The sequence below is a fragment of the Halichoerus grypus genome, chromosome 13 (assembly GCF_964656455.1).
Source record: "Halichoerus grypus chromosome 13, mHalGry1.hap1.1, whole genome shotgun sequence".
Lineage (NCBI taxonomy): Eukaryota > Metazoa > Chordata > Mammalia > Carnivora > Phocidae > Halichoerus > Halichoerus grypus.
The window spans coordinates 87,457,457-87,475,546 of NC_135724.1; the positions used below are offsets into that span (position 1 = coordinate 87,457,457).

General features: G+C 44.5%; 1 protein-coding gene and 1 long non-coding RNA gene across 3 annotated transcripts in view; one reads left to right on the forward strand and one right to left on the reverse strand.

The window, feature by feature from the left end:
• The first annotated feature begins 948 nt into the window (after nucleotides 1–948).
• Nucleotides 949–16,580, forward strand: LOC144379943 (uncharacterized). Its single transcript, XR_013443516.1, has 2 exons — nucleotides 949–7,322; nucleotides 12,564–16,580. It is a non-coding gene; the product is annotated as an uncharacterized LOC144379943 (long non-coding RNA).
• Nucleotides 13,299–18,090, reverse strand: part of ATP2A2 (ATPase sarcoplasmic/endoplasmic reticulum Ca2+ transporting 2) — a 57,327-nt gene continuing 52,535 nt past the window's right edge. The window contains exons 20-21 of one of the 2 annotated variants that reach the window (XR_004920828.2): nucleotides 16,415–18,006; nucleotides 13,299–14,104 (exon numbers count right to left, since the gene is read on the reverse strand). Coding sequence is in view for 1 of the 2 variants with exons in the window: in XM_036103439.2 (XP_035959332.1) it covers nucleotides 14,091–14,104; nucleotides 17,886–18,006 (135 nt within the window). In the remaining variant the exon portion in view is untranslated. The remainder of the gene's footprint in view (nucleotides 14,105–16,414; nucleotides 18,007–18,090) is intronic. The other variant, XM_036103439.2, reaches the window with a different exon arrangement.

Consider the following 18,090-nt stretch of genomic DNA (forward strand, 5'->3'; position numbering starts at 1 on the left):
CAAGCCAGTCACAAAAGAAGAAATACTGTAACGTGATCCCTCGAGAAGCCAAAATTCATAGAGAGTGGAATGTTGGTTGGAAATTGGGCAGGGAGCAGGGATAGGGAATTAGTGTTTAACAGGGAAAGGTTTCCATTTAGAATGTTGAAAAGGTTCTGGAGATGGATGGTGGTGATGGTTGCACAACATGAATGTACTTAATGCCACCAAACTGAAAAATGGTTAAGATGATAAATTTTATTTATATCTATATAGAGAGAGTTATATATATATATATATATATACACACACATATGTACTATGTATATATACACTTTTATATGTATATGTATATAACTAAAAACCAGTAAAGAAATGGTCTATAATTCTGTCATCCAGACAGCCCCATTAACACATGTAATTATATATGTGTTGTATGAATGTACACATAATTTTAAAAATTCAGAGGTATAAAATTAAAATCTACCCACTGAATCCCAGTGCCTCTCTACAAAATAAATGTTCTAGTTCTACCTTTAGAAAAATAGTTTTGTGCTTTTACTTAATGATCTGTATATGAAAGTTACACTAAAGCAGTCATGCTGTCACTCTGAGAAATTCCTGCCCGAGGTTGTCTGCGTGCTCTTGTTTGACAGTTCCACAGAACTCCATTCTGTGGATGGAACAATTTCTGTAATCCTTCTGCTGTTGGTGGACACTTGTTTCCAGTTTTGTATATAATTATTACGGTCTGCACTGTCGTGAACATATTTTGGCATAATCTAAAGACACACGGGTCAAGTTCTTCGTAGTGTAATTTCTGCATCTCAGACTATGTCCATTTAAGGCTTTGATGGATGCTGTCAGATTGCTCTCCAATAGCTTGTTTCCTGCACTCTCACCGATACCAGTGTCGTGTTTTTTTTTCTTGCCAGTTTTAGATGTGATAAATATTCCATCATTTTTATTTGCTTGAGCTACAATTTGAGTGATCAAGCAAGCCGTTTGCTGTTATCACATCTTAACATTATACTCCTGAGGCATAAAGAGAAAATGGACCCAGGTCCTCAGCCTTGCTGCATTTAAACCTTGCCAGCCAGACCGTCAAGGGCAACATCATCACAACGTAGCTCTCAGCTCTCTCGTTTGTCACTTAAATCTTCCAGTGTCTGTCTATAAACAACCCTCTGGTGACCTCCTTTGTGCTCACAGCTTCTTCCTTCTTTGGGCAAATTCCCAGGAGGGGGATTTCAGAGTGATAGTGCATAATCTTTTTTGGAATGTTTAAGGGGTCTGGTTGGCTGGTCCTCTCTCTGTTCAGTGAATCTGTAAGCCAAGGCTGGCACCGTGGCCTCCCCTTCTGTCGATATGGCCTCTTCTGGCCATCCCAGTCTACCCAGGGTGTCAGTCCATTTATTGGCTTCAGGTTAGGGGTGAACCAGGAGCTCTCTAATCTCTGAAACTTTCCCTTCTCTCAGTGGAGTTGAGAGCTTGTGGTGGACTCTGGTGATGTCTGCCAAGGCATCTGCCTTTGCTTTCTTGGGCCTTTGGGATTTGGGGCCCCTTCCCCCATGGAACAACCCTTCCTGGCTCTAGGTTGGGGAATGTTTTCTAGATTGAGATCAGATCTTGCTTGCTCTATCTAGGGCTGACTTGATAAGGTTTATGGCTACTTGTGTTCTGAGTACCTATGTTCTTTCAATGCCCCATTGAAGGAATCCCACTCACCCCAGTAGGAGGGCTGAGCCTCTCAAGGGGAGGACCTCTCCATCACTAGCTGGAAGCCAAAGGTCCATGGCCTGTCACTAGCTGTGTGGTCACAGGTAACTCTCAGGCTCTCTGTGCCTCCATGTACCTTTGGAAGAAAACTCAGAGTCTGGTTCTGTCTCCCTGTTGTTGGGGTGGGGGGGGGTTGTGACTTCAGCGCTCAAGGCTTGTGGGAGGGGAGCAGCCTCCCAGGGCTAAACTGGGGATCAGTGACCTACAGCCTGTACCCCTTTTGGCGCTGGGTCAACAGATTTGCCCTGAGCCCCTCTCAGTGACAGATTTAGTTTTGCATGCTCTGTAGCCCAGAGATCATCTTCCATCCATGACCTCAGCCTACTTGGCCCACTGGCCCATCTCTCTTATCAGTCCCTTGGGGCAGTGGGGAGTTTTTGGTCCAGGAATTGAGTGGGAGTGGCAGCAAGCAGCCATCTGTCCTGAGAGAGGCCTGTGCCCTCCGGCCTGGGTGGTGCCCAGACTGAAGCCTCATCTTGGACTGGCTGAAACAAGCTGACCCACAAGATCCCACAGGCCCAGGCTGCTTCCCACTCCTGTGCTGTTGCTTTGCTGAGCCTGGTGGTATATGACAGGAAGGGACAGAGATGACCCCTATGCACAGTCCCCATCTGGAGCTTTTTTTTGGAATGGTGAGCATAAACTCAAGCCAGGCATGCATTGACCAAGAAGACAGCTTCCCTCAGCTTAGGGGAATCCAAGGGGAGCTACCTCGGAGGTCAGGGCCATGTGGAGACCCCTAAGGAGGTCCAGGAGAGCAGCCTCCTATATAAAATAATTCTGCCAGTGCATCAGGGCCCACAGCCTGCCCCGGGGCCAGACAAGTATTTCTTTTTTTTTTAATAAAAACAAATTTGTGAAGTATAGCACACATACAGAAGTGTATGAAAACATGTAGTGTTTAAAGAACCACAGAACACACATGTACACTCCACCCAGGACAAGAAATAGAATGCTTCACAATCCCAGAAGCACCCCCCCCCCACCCCGCCATGTACTTAGACCTGATCACAACGCTTTCCCTTCCTCCTTTCATGCTCCCCTTACCAGAGGCAACCACTCTTCTCAATTTTGTTTTTATACTTCCTTTATTTTCTGGCCCTGGAAGGTCTTGTGAACCTTGAGCAAGTGGTGAGCTAATTTTTCTCACCTGTACAAAAATAATACCGTTATTCAGCTGTAGTTTTACCATATCTTAACACATTTATTTGCTTGTTCTTGAACTTAATGTAAGTGGAGTCATGTCTGTTTTTCCATGGTATCTTTTGCTTGATGTTTTTTTTTTTTTTTGAGATTTTTATTATTTATTTGACAAAGAGAGACACAGCGAGAGAGGGAACACAAGCAGGGGGAGTGGGAGAGGGAGAAGCAGGCCTCCCGTGGAGCAGGGAGCCCGATGTGGGGCTCGATCCCAGGACCCCGGGACCACGACCCGAGCCGAAGGCAGACGCTTAACGACTGAGCCACCCAGGCGCCCCATTGCTTGATGTTATTTTTAAAATTGATCCATGTTAATGCTGCTATAACTCATTCATGTTTTAATTGACATTTTTAAGATTTTATTTGAGAGAGAGAGAGCACGAGTAGAAGTGGGGGGTAGAGGGAAAGGGAAAGAGAGGACCCCAAGCAGACTCCTCGCTGAGTACGGAGCCCCACACAGGGCTTAATCTCACAACCCTGAGATCATAACCTGATCCAAAACCAAGAGTTGGATGCCCAACTGACTGAGCCACCCCGGTACCCTAATTAATAGACATTTTTAGAACATTTTTAGATTTATAGAAAAATTGAGTGCTAGTACATAGAGTTTCCAATTACCTTGCACAATCTCCTTATATCAATATGGTACATTGATTACAATTAATGAACCAAGATTGATACATTATTATTTTTGAAGATTTTATTAGCAAGAGAGTGAGAGAGAGAGCATGAGTGTGGGGTGGGGGGAGGTGGGGCAGAGGAAGAGGGAGAAGCAGACTCCCCACTGAGCACGGAGCCCAACTCTGGGCTCAATCCCAGGACCCGGGATGATGACCTGAGCTGAAGGCAGATGCTTAACTGACTTAGCCACCCAGTCGCCCACATTATTGTTAATAAAAGCCCATAGTTTATTTACATTTTCTTAGGTTTTATCTGATTTCCTTTTTCTGTTTCAGGATCCCATCCAGGATAGTACATCACTTGTAGTTATCATGTCTCCTTAGGCTCCTCTTGGCTGTGAAAGTTTCTCAGACTTAACTTGTTTTTGATGACCTTGATGATTTTGAGGAGGAATGGTCAGGGGTTTTGTAGGGTACCTCATTCATTTTTCATTGCTATGTGATATAATTTCATTGCTATATAATAATATATAATATTCTAGTGTATAATGTATGGTTATAACAGTCACAACCTTACTAATTCTTCCATTGATGGACATTTCAGTTCCTGATCTTTTGTTTCAAACAGTGTTGCTATATATACTTCCGTATGTGTCTTTTAGGCTCATAAGCACGCATTTCTGTAGGGTTATACCCAGAGGCAGAATTGGTGGGTACAGAGTATAGACATGTTCAGCTTTACCAGTTATTGTCGAACTGTTTTCCAAAGAAGTTTTATACATTTACAGGTACAACTGCAGTCCTTTGGGGGCACCTGGGTGGCTCAGCTGGTCAAGTGTCTACCTTCGGCTCAGGTCGTGATCTCAGGGTCCTCACGTCGGGCTCCCTGCTCAGTGGGGAGTCTGCTTCTCCCTCTCCCTCTGATCCTCCTCCCTGCTTGTGCTCACTCTCTCGGTCTCAAATAAATAAAATCTTAAAAAAAAAAAAAAAGACAACTGCAGTCCCTTGTCCCACTTCCTCACTAGCATTTGATATTATCAATCCTTAACTTTTTGCAACAGAGTAGGTGTGAGATGATACAATGATTTTAATTTATATTTTTCTGTTTTATGACAAGATTGAACATCATTTCATATGTTTAGCAACTATTTGTGTTTCTTCTTCTAGAAAACTCCCCCCCCGCAACTTTTCTATTGGGTCGTTTATTTTTCTCTTTTTAATTCACAGAAGTTCTTTATATATTCTAGATATAATTCAGAATGGGAGTGGTAAAATCTTCCAGTTTATGGCTTGCCTTTTCATTCTCTTTATATTATCTTTTGATTAACACAGGGTCTTAATTTTAATGTAAATTATGAATCTTTTTCTTTATAGTTGTATTTTTTTTTAAGATTTATTTATTTTTTTAGAGCACGAGTAGGGAGAGGGGCAGAGGGGAGGCAGAGAGCGAATCTCAAGCAGACTCCATGCTGAGCGTGCAGCCTGAGGTGGGGTTCGATCTCACGACCTGAGCTGAAACCAAGAGTCGGGTGCTTAACCGACTGAGACACCCAGGCGCCCTATAGTTGTATTTTCTTACTTTTAAAAAATCTGTATCTCAGGGTCAAAAATCTGTTCTCCCATTTGTATGGTGTAAGGTAGGGATCCATTTTTTTTTTTTTTAAGATTTTTATTTATTTATTTGTCAGCACAAGCAGGGGGAGCGGCAGGCAGAGGGAGAAGCAGGCTCCCCGCTGAGCAGGGAGCCCGATGTGGGGCTCCACCCCAGGACCCCGGGGTCATGACCCGAGCCGAAGGCAGACGCTTAACTGACTCAGCCACCCAGGCGGGTAGGGATCCATTTTTCTTGATTTTTTTTCATTTATGTTTAAACATGCATAACCACCAATTATTGCAAAACTGCTTCTCTCACCAGCCTGTGAAGCCAGCTGTGTCCCAAGTCAGGCGTTCCCAGAGAAGTGCATCTGTCTCCGCACTCCCTTCCGTACTGTCAGTCTGTTTTCTGTCCTAGCACCTACACCATGGTGTCTTAATTACTACCGCTTTATAAAAATTGTCAGTATTTGGAAAAGCAAGACCCCCTGACGTTATTCTTAGCAGTACTTTGGGTATTTTTAGCTCTCTGTCTTTCCATAAAATTGTTAGTATCAGAGGGTCAAATATATTTTTTAAGTTAGATTCATAATTTTCAAAAGGGGATATGGTAAAATTTCCTCAGTCTGCCTTTCTTCTCCCAGTTCCCTCCTCTAGAAGTGACTGTAGTTAATAGTTTTCTGCGTATTTTTCTAGAACTAATATGAAGTTGCCCGAGTCTATGTGTGCATACCACCCCACCTCTTGCAGCTGCAGAGTTCATCAGCAGACTTTATTTAAAAAGCAAACTCTTAATTTTCTTTTCTTTTTTAAGATTTTGTTTGTTTATTTGACAGAGAGAAAACACAAGTAGGCGGAGCAGCAGAGGGAGAGGGAGATGCAGGCTCCCCACTGAGCAAGGAGCCCCATGACCTGAGCTGAAGGCAGACACTTAACTGAGCCACCCAGGCACCCCCAGACTCTTAATTTTCAATGAAGATGGTTTCTTAGCAGGTCCTGATTTATAAATATCAAAGAGATATAAATGTTAAACTTTATATATTCTTAATCCTAAATCAAGTCATTTTGAGTAGTTTCTGAAATTACAAAATATACTTTATAATTTCTACTAATTTTTTTAAAAGATTTTATTTATTTATTAGAGAGAGAGACACAGCGAGAGAGGGAACACAAGCAGGGGGAGTGGGAGAGGGAGAAGCAGGCTTCCCGCCGAGCAGGGAGCCCGATGCGGGGCTCGATCCCAGGACCCTGGGATCATGACCTGAGCTGAAGGCAGACGCCTAACAACTGAGTCACCCAGGCACCCCATAATTTCTACTAATTTTGATGGAAAAGCGATCAATTTTGCTTCCCCAACAGTTCGTAGCAGACTGCTGGACATGTTTGTGTCTCTTCCTGCTGCAGGGAATCATGTTAGAGGCTTGGATTGTGTTTCAAAACAGGAACATCTGGGTCATGCTGAAATCTCTCAGAGATAGCGCAACAGGGATAACAAATTTAGTATATTCTCAGAGTGTTATTATTAATTATATTTGGGGTTGCATGTCAGCTTCTATTATCCTTTCTATTTGTTCTTTCATTGTTTCCTTCTGTTGCTTTGTTGCTGTTGTCTGTCTTCTGCTCCCCGGAGGAATAGCAACATGCTCGTATCTGCATCTGCAGCAGTCGGTATCTTCACTGTGCTCCTGGCTGCTAGAGGCCCCAGGCCACTTAGAGCAGTTACCTCTGTGCCCATCTAGAGTGTCCCTTAGTGTGAGTCTGTTGGTGAAGAACTCTCCGTTCTTGTTTGTCTGAAAATACCTTTACTTTACCTTGATTCTTTAAATACTGTATGTTTTTTCCAGGTTTAGAATTCTAGGTTGCCAGTCATTTCTTTTTTCTTTCTTTCTTTTTTTTTTAAGATTTTATTTATTTATTTGACAGAGAGAGACACAGCGAGAGAGGGAACACAAGCAGGGGTGAGTGGGAGAGGGAGAAGCAGGCTTCCCGCCGAGCAGGGAGCCCGACGTGGGGCTCGATCCCAGGGCCCTGGGATCATGACCTGAGCCGAAGGCAGACACTTAACGACTGAGCCACCCAGGCGCCCCTCAGTCATTTCTTTCAGCCCACGAAGCCATCAGGCCGGAAGGCATTGGTGTCACTCCTGTGAAGGTAAAGGGAATGGCTTTTTTCCCCCCTCTGCTGCTTTTAAGATTTTCCTTTTTGTCTTTGGTTTTTTGCTGTTCACCATACATGTCTACAGCTGGATTTCTTTTTATTCATCCTGTTTGGGATTTGTTGGGATTCTTAATCTGTGGATTGCTGTCTTCTATCACTTCTGGGAAATTCTCGGTCGTTATCTCTTCAAATAATACCCTCCTCACACTCGTGTCATCTGAAGCCACGATTAAATGTATGTTTGACTTTGTCACCTTTCTCAGCCTATCTTCCAGGTATATTCATCTTTCTTCCATATTTTCCAGCTTTTTTTTTCCCTTCCTCTGCTGCTTTCTGGTTCATTTCTTAGCTGTCTTTCACTTTATTATTTTGCTGTGTCCACTCTGATGCCACATTAGCCCCACCCAGTTTTTAATTTTGGTGATTTGCTTTTCATCTCTAGGATTCTGTTTGATTTTCCTATCTGCTCTTTATGTTCACTTCTTATCATTTCCTGTCTCCTGCAGATTTTCAAGTAGGTTTATTGTTCTTTATTTTGTATTTATTTGTTTTTTTTAAGATTTTATTTATTTATTCGAGCGAGAGAATGAACGGTGGGGACGGGCAGAGAGGGAGAGAGAGAAGCAGACAACCTGAGCAGGGAGCCCAATGCGGGGCTCGATCCCAGGACCCTGGGATCATGACCTGAGCCAAAGGTAGACGCTTAATGACTGAGCCACCCAGGCGCCCTGTTTATTTTTCTTTAAACAAAGTAAGCCAGGGGTGTTTTTTGATGTATATCTAATACTTCTAATATGTGAAGTCTAGATGGACCTGTCATGTTATTTCTGCTGCATCTCACTCATAGGGCCTTGTTTTCTTGTGTACTTGGTTAGCTTTTACTGTAGGCTGCTTTGTAAAATAATTGTGTGGATCTCCTAAGACATAAAATGAAGGTGTCTCCCTCTAGGGCGGATTGACATTTATTTCCGCCTGGGGCTTACGAGTACTGCCTGTGACTTTAAGTTCATGCCTTGAAGCTTCATAGACCACCCCTAGGATACAGTTGGGGCTGCACATCCTTGAGAGCCAGTGTTCCCACTCCCTCCGGGGGGGTGTATTTTCCTGGTTCTGCTCTGCACCGTGGCAATGCTGCCTACAGCCCTTTGAGTTTTTGGGAAGGAGGGCAGCTTTATTTCTGGTGTGCCTTTATCCTGAGGTGTTAGCCCTTTGGGGTCACAGCTTAATGTCCTATGAGACTTCTCACTTTTGGTGGGCCCTGGATTTTTGACTCTGCCTTTTTCACCCTGTGAGCTCCCAAAACCCCTGCTCGCGTTTTCACAGCTTAGCTTATTTGGAGAGGTAGATGCCACAAGGGGAAAAGTGACCTTGGAGATTCTGGTGCTCTCTCCTTGCTGCTGCTTAGATTTTGGCCTGGAAGTTCTGTACTATCTTGTAGTTCTTTGATGCTTCTATGCAGATTAAAAAATATATTTATCCCAGCATTTTAAAATAAACTTTTTATTTTAGAATATTTATAGACATATGGAAAAATGAGCACATGGCACAGAAGGTTCCCATATACCCCGGACCCAACTTCCCCTATTTTAACATTTCACAATAATATGGTACATTCGTCACAGTACTTATATTATTATAAACCAATATTTATATGTTATTAACTAAAGTTCATAGTTCATTCAGACTTCGTTAGTTTTTGCCTCTCTCTGTTCCAGGATCCCATCCAGGATCCCATATTACATTTCGTTGTCATATGTCCTTAGGCTCCTCTTGGCTGTCATAGTGTCTCAGATTTTCCTTGTTTTTGATGACCTCAGCAGTTTTAAGGAGTACCGGTTGGGGATTTTGCAGATTGTCTTTGGAATTTGTCAGATGTTTTCTCTTTGATTAGACTGAGGTTATGTGTTTTGGGGAGGAAGACCACAGGTAAAATGCCCCTCTCGTCACTTCATATCAAGGGTGCGTGCTCTCAAAATGACCTCAGTTGGCTGAAGTAGTGTCTGCAGGGGTCTCTACTGTGGGTGACTTGCCCCAGCCACGCTGACATGTGCTCGAGGGGAGGAGGCCACTGGGCTCCGCTCATACTTACCAACGGGAGTTATGGTTCACCTCCATGAGGGCAGAATTATCTACAGAAATTATTTGGATTTCTTCTGCATGGGAGATTTCTAGTCTCTCCTGTTTATGTCAGGATAGACTCATGGATATTTATTTCATACTTTGGATTATAATCCAGTATGCCATGATTTTGTTGCTGAAATTGTTTCAGTTTTGGCCATTCAGAGCCTTTTCAGTTGGCTCCTCTGACCCTTCGACACACCCCATCTTTGCTCATTGGTTTTTTGTTTGTTTGGTACTTCCGGACTCCCTGACACTAGTGTTCTCCAGGCATGTGTTGCACATTTTCTGCCCTTACCCTAGAACCTGCCATTTGTCTAAGGAGATTTGATTTCTTTCACTGAAGAATGGTATGGAAACCTGAAACTAGTAAGTATGCTCATCGCTACTGCAGTGTCCTTGCGCCTTGGTCCCCTCAGTTGTTGGTGCAAGTACATGGTGTATGGACTGTGTACTGTGTACACACACCATACACTGTGTACACACACCATACACTGTGTGCACACACCATACACACTGTGTACACACACCATACACTGTGTACACACACCATACACACTGTGTACACACACCATACACTGTGTGCACACACCATACACTGTGTACACACACCATACACACTGTGTACACACACCATACACTGTGTGCACACACCATACACTGTGTACACACACCATACACAGTGTACACACACCATACACTGTGTACACACACCATACACACTGTGTACACACACCATACACTGTGTGCACACACCATACACTGTGTACACACACCATACACACTGTGTACACACACCATACACTGTGTACACACATCATAGTGTACACACACCACTGTGTACACACACCATATACACTGTACACACACCATACACACTATGTACATATACCATGTATGTAGGTGTATGTTAGGTGTACATACACCTAACTAGAAATATTTTTTATTTATTCTTTTTTTCAAAGATTTTATTTTTATTTTTATTTGACAGAGAGAAACACAGTGAGAGAGGGAACACAAGCAGGGGGAGTGGGAGAGGGAGAAGCAGGCTTCCCGCGGAGCAGGGAGCCCGATGCGGGGCTTGATCCCAGGACCCTGGGATCATGACCTGAGCCAAAGGCAGATGCTTAACGACTGAGCCACCCAGGCGCCCTGAAATATTTCGTTTTTAAAAAAGATTTTATTTGACAGAGAGAGTGAGAGAGCACAAGCAGGGGGAGTTGGAGAGGGAGAGGGAGAAGCAGATGCCCCACTGAGCAGGGGGCCTGACGTGGGGCTCAATCCTAGGACTCTGGGATCATGATCTGAGCAGAAGGCAGATCTCAGCTTAACGACTGAGCCACCCAGGCTCCCTAGCAATATTTCTATATAGGATCTGTATCAGTATTAAATGAAATACTAATTTATGCTGGTATCCAACTGTGATTCATTACATGAATCATTCTAGCCTTCTCCCCTTGCTTATCTGTAACCTCCCACTCCAACAGTGAGAACAATGGCTCCCAACATCCGCCATCTGTATCAGTCTTATCAGTTACTCTCAGCAACCATCATTACTGGAAACTCTTAACTTCCTCCTGTTTTTAAAAAATGAGAGTATTATACAAAACTGTTCTGCACTTGAATGTTTCACTGGCAGACATCATCGACTGGGTATCATTCCTTGCTGGTTCACACAGATCTACCTTGTTTTTTTTGAAGGCTGCGTAATATTCCGTGGTATTAATGCTCTTAGTTTATTCAACATCTTGCCTATCGATGGGCATCTGGGCTATTTCCAGGTTTTGGCTACATCATCCTACAGCAGGATTACGTTGCTTCTGTGAACATGTGGGAGGATTTCACTAAAGTAAAGTGCTTGATCAAGGGGTGTGGATGTTTAAAAGCCTCAGTGATTTGTCACGTTGCCCTCCGAAGGCTGGGCCAGTTGATAGGCTCCCCATCAGCATGAATATGGTTTTCTGATGCCACTGCAAGGGAGAGATCAATATCCGTCAGCCTTCGATTTCTGCCAATCGTGCAAGGAATTCGCTTTTTGTCAAAGGCACAGCAAATCTATTTTCCTACTCAAGAGAGGGGTATTTTGTTCCAAATGTTTACCTTTTTACGTAGTCAATTTATTCCTTTTCTCCTGGGATTTTGTGTCCTGCTTGGAAAGGCTTGTCTGTCATCTTCCATGTTCTCTTCCTAATACTTTTATGGTGTTCTTAAAAAACCCCAGACATGCAAACAGGGATAACAACACCCACACATGTAACACTTAAGTGCTTTTTTTTTTTTTTTGATTTTGAACTTTGTATACACCGCATTTGGTTTCCCCTGTGCAGGGAGATTTCTGTCGTTATTTGCAGTTCCAATTTACTCATTTTCATTGCTGCCGAGTGATCTAAACCTGTCTCAAAGGCCACGTACCTGTTTCCCTGTTGCTTTTTGGTCACCTCGGTCGTTCGATGCTTTTATAAACATGCTGGTGTGACTCTCCCAGCCCACGTGAGGGAGTCTCTGAAGGTGGTGCAGGCATGGGCCTGCCGGGCTGTACGGTGAGGGCACGCACGAATCTAGAGGTACTTACTTGTTCTGCAGCGTAGCGTACAGGGCGGTTCTCCACTTCCTTGGTGTCCCACGGCCCATTTGTCAGCTGATGGGCACAAACGCTCTCTCACTGGGATTTGGCTGGTGGGGCTGTACATCTCGTATTTATAAGCCATTCACGTTTTCTTTCGTCTGGGTCATTTAGCCATTTTCCTTTTGGGGTATAGTTTCATTTTTCAAATTTTTTGATGCATTTGCAGTTGATTGGGCGTAAGGGGGATACAGCTGTGTTTTCTTCAAGATGACCGACAACATAGCGAATACCCCCTTTCACCTACTAAGCTGGAATACCACCTTTCTCACACCGTGCATTTAACAACTGGAGCTTTATGTCTGAGGGTTTGCTGCACTTGCTATTCTTTTTCTTTTGTTCATGTTTGACTAAGATGTCTGCTGGTATTTTATCATTAATAAATGGATTACATATTACCTCAAGATGTCCATTCTCCCTGAATTAAAACTTTCCTAAGAACAAGACATTACCATCGATCTAATGAACTCTTGGGGCTCTCTGTTCCCTCGCAGGCATCGTCCCACCGGTTGCTGGATTGCAGAGACTGTCGACAGTGATGAGTGGTGGGCACTAGCGCACGGTGAGTGGGATTCTGGTTGTGTCAATACTTCTGGTTCATTTTTCAGTGGGTTATTAAATGGGAATTATGGAGACTGCTTTTTTCTTTACGTCAGGAATGGATGTTAGTTTATCAGATTTTTATCAAATATTTCTTCCATCTCTGTAGTTGCTAGGACTTGTGTTTTTTGTCATTAGGTTTATAGAATCATCTATCCTTGCCTGTTTTTTTTTTTTAATGATAAAAGAATCATCTTCAGTAATTTGGAAGAGAGAGAAATGCCCCACACCAAACCCATGCCTGATAGATAAGCACTAAATAACCATCAAATGGAGGAATTCTGCTATCTGCGGCAGCCACTCCAGTTCACTTTTATCTATTCACAATAGGAGTGCAGAATTTTACATTTTCCATCTGAACAGTATGAGAAGCATCTCTCCATCGGTACAACCTCCAAGCTGCTGACAACTTTTAAAATCTGATTATCTCTGAAAACCCAGTGACAAGCCACTCAGCTCTCCCCACACTTGAGTCATGTGACACACGAGCAGACCTTGTCCCCAGAAAGTCAAGTCTAAGACCTTCCCCCCACCAGAAGGTAAAAACTCTTCGGGGTGCAGGGCTGGAGGCGCTCAGTGCCCACCGCCCACCCCTCCCGCCGGAGAACAGTCAGCACCACACTGTGAACTTATCGTAGAATAGATTTATTTACCTGAAACCATGTCTGTGCAATGCTTGTTGTTACCAGCACAGAAATAGACAACTGTTCTCTATTTACAGTCTAAAGTCAAACATGCGTTGTGATAAATGAAGTTTAGCATTTTATTAAGATAAATGCATCACAATATTCGTATTGCACCAACATCTGTCTACTGCTTCTGATTTCATTAAATAAGTTACATTTAATACAGTGCAAAATAGCTGTTTGCACACTCAAAAAAATAACAAGTTATGAACTGGAGGCCTACATTCTAACCTTTCAACACCTGTAGTGTTTTCAATAAATTTATAAATAAGCAAACTGTACAGGGCCAATTAAAAAGTAGCATGTTTAAATGACACCATAGAGAAATCTGGCTACTTACAACTGAAGGCATGCATTACAATTGAATATGGTACATTTATATAGGCTATGACATTTTGCACAGAGAAACATGGAGACTTGGCTGATGGCTTCTAAGTTCTTAGATAAGGTTTCAGAACCTCATTCTTCTTGCAGCAAAGAAACCAAAGTTCTCTGGAGAGGCTTTCTGATTGATTAAGCTAAATTGTACATTTGTAATTATTTTGATTTAAAAGCTAAACCCCGTTGGTAATACACGTTTCCTCCACATAACACACAATGAGTTGGGGACTTTTTTTTCTACTTTTCTTTTTCCCCCAACATCAATCATGCAGAGGGCTGGTAGATGTGTTGCTAAAAACGCACATGCACGCAACCGAACACCCTTATATTTCTGCAAAATGGTTTAGGAAGCGGTTACTCCAGTATTGCTGAAAAGGAAAGAGAGAGGAAATCAGCTTTATGAAATATGGGAAGAAATGTTAGAATAACTATTTAAGATTAATAGTGACAAGGAATAGTGAGAAGGAATATTCAGTTTGACCTTTTAAGATTTCAAGACCAGCATTTCTAATTAACTGTCCCTGAGGCGCTGCCTACATACATAGGGTAGCAGCTAGAAGCACTGGCTTGGCGACACGGGCCCTTCCTGTCACCCTGGCTCACAGAAGAACCCCACCAGGCAGACATGGAAGCGCTTCAGATGTAACGGAAGGGAGATGGGCAAGAGGAGGGAAGTTCCCGGTTAGCAGTGCAGATGGTAAGGAAGGTGAAGCAGAGGTGAGCAGTGTGGCCCCGTGCGAAGCCTCGGGCTCCTCCCTTTCCCTTCCCTCCCCTCCCAGGGGGCCTAGCCCTGCCTGGTCCTACAAGGGGAGCTGCGGCCCTCACCCGCCTCTTTGAAGCAGGCAGGCTGGGGATTACCGTCACTGTTAGCTGCACGGTGGTGGCTTTGACAAAATTGGTGGTGACACTGAAAGGGCTGCCTTAGCCCACGGGCACTGCAGACCGCTCCGGCGGTGGGTAGGTGCTTCACAGACACTGAGCTAGTGCTTGTGGTCTCCTATTCCTGAGGTCTACCACCTCCAGGACATTCAGGGGGCCGAGGCCCGGGCTGAGGGTGGCGTGGTAGCAGCTGCTTGTTGGGGGGGGAGGCTGCGGGGGCTGGCACTGGCCTGGCTTGTTTGGGAGCTCACGCAGCTCGCTCTGCACAATGTGCCACGTGTGCTGTGCAGATGAAGAATGAGCCGCTGGAGTGGGATCCCAGCTGGGGGACGTGTGAGATCGCCATCTTCCAGGCAAAGCCCTATCAAAGAAGCTGTGCAAGGCCTACCTGCCCGTCGGTGAGGACACGAACAAGTTTTGGTGAGTCTGAACATGACACCAGCCTGTCTAGTCCTGATGGCGGCAAAAGCAGAGGCCGCCTGTGCCTTCCTGCAGGTGCTGGGTGAGGCCAGGTCTGGGACAGGAGGCCTGAGGCCAGGGATGTGCCCACAGCAGTAAGTGGCTGAGGACAGGGGCTCATGGGGGCCTGTTTCTCAGCAGCAGAGCCGGGAGCAGAGCTGACGAGGGGATGCTCCCGGCGGCCCGGGCGGAGGGACGGGGATGCCTAAACCAGCTCTATGGGCCGGACAGGCCTGAAGCTGAGAAACCACAAGACAAGAGCCGGCCCAGGCCCAGCTGGGGCTGTGCACGTCTCCGACAGCAGCAAACCACATTCAGCTTCTTTTGTAAAGGCCACCACATCAAGGAACCAGATCAGGAAAAGGTGACTGGTAAGTCTGGTTTCCACTGAATAGCACACCCAACAAGCTCAGACATCCTGTCTTGGTTTGCAGCCAAGGTGCACTCCTTGCATTTGACCACTCAACCCGCTTCTTTTTACGCCAAAATCGGCAAAACCTACCCTCCTCCCCCCTATATTCTCTGCCAAACAAACCAACCTCCCTTCCTCAGAGACCTCGATGACTCAGGCCGGGACTTCCATCCCCTTATACTCAGACCTGGGAGGTTGGCAGCACCTTGCCCTGCTTAATATCCATTAACTTTTCCCCAAACACTGAGCCTTTATAGCACATCTTGGGGCCGGCCCCAGTCCCTTCACAAGAAAGGTCAGGGCCTCACAGGGAAGGAGCTGCTGCCTAGGCCTCCCTCACCCTGGCTCATGACTGGTCGGCTGGTTGCTAGCAGAACCATGCCCTACTAACTGCGCTTTCTCATACCCTGGAGAAAGAGAAGACAAGTCTCAGCTGCAAAGGATATGACCCAGAAGGTGAAAAAAGGTGGCCACCTATCTGAGACAAACCTATGGATGTATGAATTCACTGCTCAATTATTTGCTTTCACTAGGTTTTTACTTGTTAACAAACACGGTAGCAAGGCTCGGGGAGGAGTCCTTGCAGCTAGTAAACACCAGAGAACCATGAGTTTTTGAGACTCCTCACCTTGGCATTAACAAAGGCAGCATTCCCTCAGCCTGTCAGTTGGACCAAAGCAAAACGAGTCTCTCTCCCACCAGGCCCTCCTCAACATCTGGCTGAGCCACTGTCCAAGGCCGTGCGTGGAGTCTGCGGGCATCTAACCCACCCCACGTGTGCACAGGTACCACGCATCGTACGCTTGCTCTCGGAGACACAGAGCACAGCAGTACATGACACAGGGGATGTTTTCGTTAGTGTCACAGCTAGCTCGCTCGGTGGCAGTCACCCTTAGGCTAAAGCATCAGGATTCCAGGGAATACTCACGTTAGTTGATGGATGTTGGGAAGGCATTGGAGGAAAACACCATAGTTAGGACAGTTAATGACTTACACACGGTTGGTAAGACTGATCTCGAACATGCGCAAACATTTGTCATAGTAACCATGGTGTTGGTTAGTGCCACATTCAAATAAAAATAGTTCTGTACATATGTTCATTTGGTCATGTGCTATTTACAGATTTTTACAAAAACACATACACACACACACCCCCACACAAACACGCACACACTCCCCTTTATATTCTCTACACCAGGCTAAAACAGGCCAGCAGAAACTTGCAAAAAAGTATCATGGGCGACAACAGGTGCCTATGTATTAATTCCTACAACTACCTCTGCAGCAGAACACAATCCTCCTTCCCCTCGAGCACAGTAAAACTCAAGTTCTGAGCTAAGAACTTAAGAGAAAATTGGACACATCTGTTTGATAGTTCAAGCTAAGCCACTTAAAAGTTAAAAACAAGACAGTTATTTTTCTGTCCATTTAAAATGTTTTATTTTCCTTTTTAAACTAGATTGTGAAGTGCCACTGAAATAGGCAATGTTGGCAAAACAATGTCTGTTACAATAAAATACATTAGACATTTAAATAAATAACCTTAAAAACTACGTGGGGGGACATGAACCCAGTCGATTGAATCTGGAACAATGTTTTCTGCACAAGCGAGAACAGGCATACCTCTTGTTAAGACTGATGTAAACAGAACCATCGGAACCCTACGGGAGAAGCAGCCGAGCGGGGCCGGGAGCGGGGGTGGGAGTGAACGGGGGCCGGGGGGTGAGGGGAGTGGCAAACCAAAAAATACTGACTGAGGTAGCAGTACTCTGCTCAGTGCAGAAAAATTGGCTTATGAATAAAAATTAGACTGTGATCTCAGATTAAATCCAGATGATCATGCAGAAGACACAATACATGCTATTTAGTTTTAGAAAAAAACCACACACATTCATTTCCTAAAATCTGCTGCCAATTAATTTGCTGACAATGTCTGCTGGCTCAACTATTTTTTTTATACAAGGATGAGTTATTAAACAGAACACTGTACATGCTTTTTCATCTACAAAAAAATATTTGCATAAAATAGTGTTAGTTCTCTGTACATGTCAATGGACACTTTAATTATGTGTATAAAAAAGGAAAATCTTGCCCCACTGGAGTCAGAAAAGCAAAACAAAATCTAGAGTATGAAATCTCCTTCACCAGCCAATATGTTCATGTGAAAATTCAGCAGAAATAGACAGTTGCTTTAAACAATAAAAAAATTAATTGATTAAGTTAAACATCTTCTTTATGTAAAACTGTCAGTCAAGACCAAAACATATCACTAAAGTTAGTGTCTGTGCTATAGACCCAGACCACCAGGGGCATTATGAGCAGCACAAACGGCCAGGAAATCCCATCGGTGCATGCCGAGAACGAGCAGGATTTGGTGGCAGGCTGCACACACTCTTTACCAGGTTCCAGGTAGTTGCGGGCCACAAACTTGAGCGTCTCATCCATTAGAATCACAGGCAAGGAGATTTTCAGCACCATCAGCCACTGGGTCAAATTCAGCGGTGTGATCTGGAAAATAAGCTGAAAGACAAAGAAGCTCTGTCAAGTTCCCAGACTTGCGGGACAGGCAGCGAGGCCCCAGCCTCGGTCCTGGTCCCCCCAGCG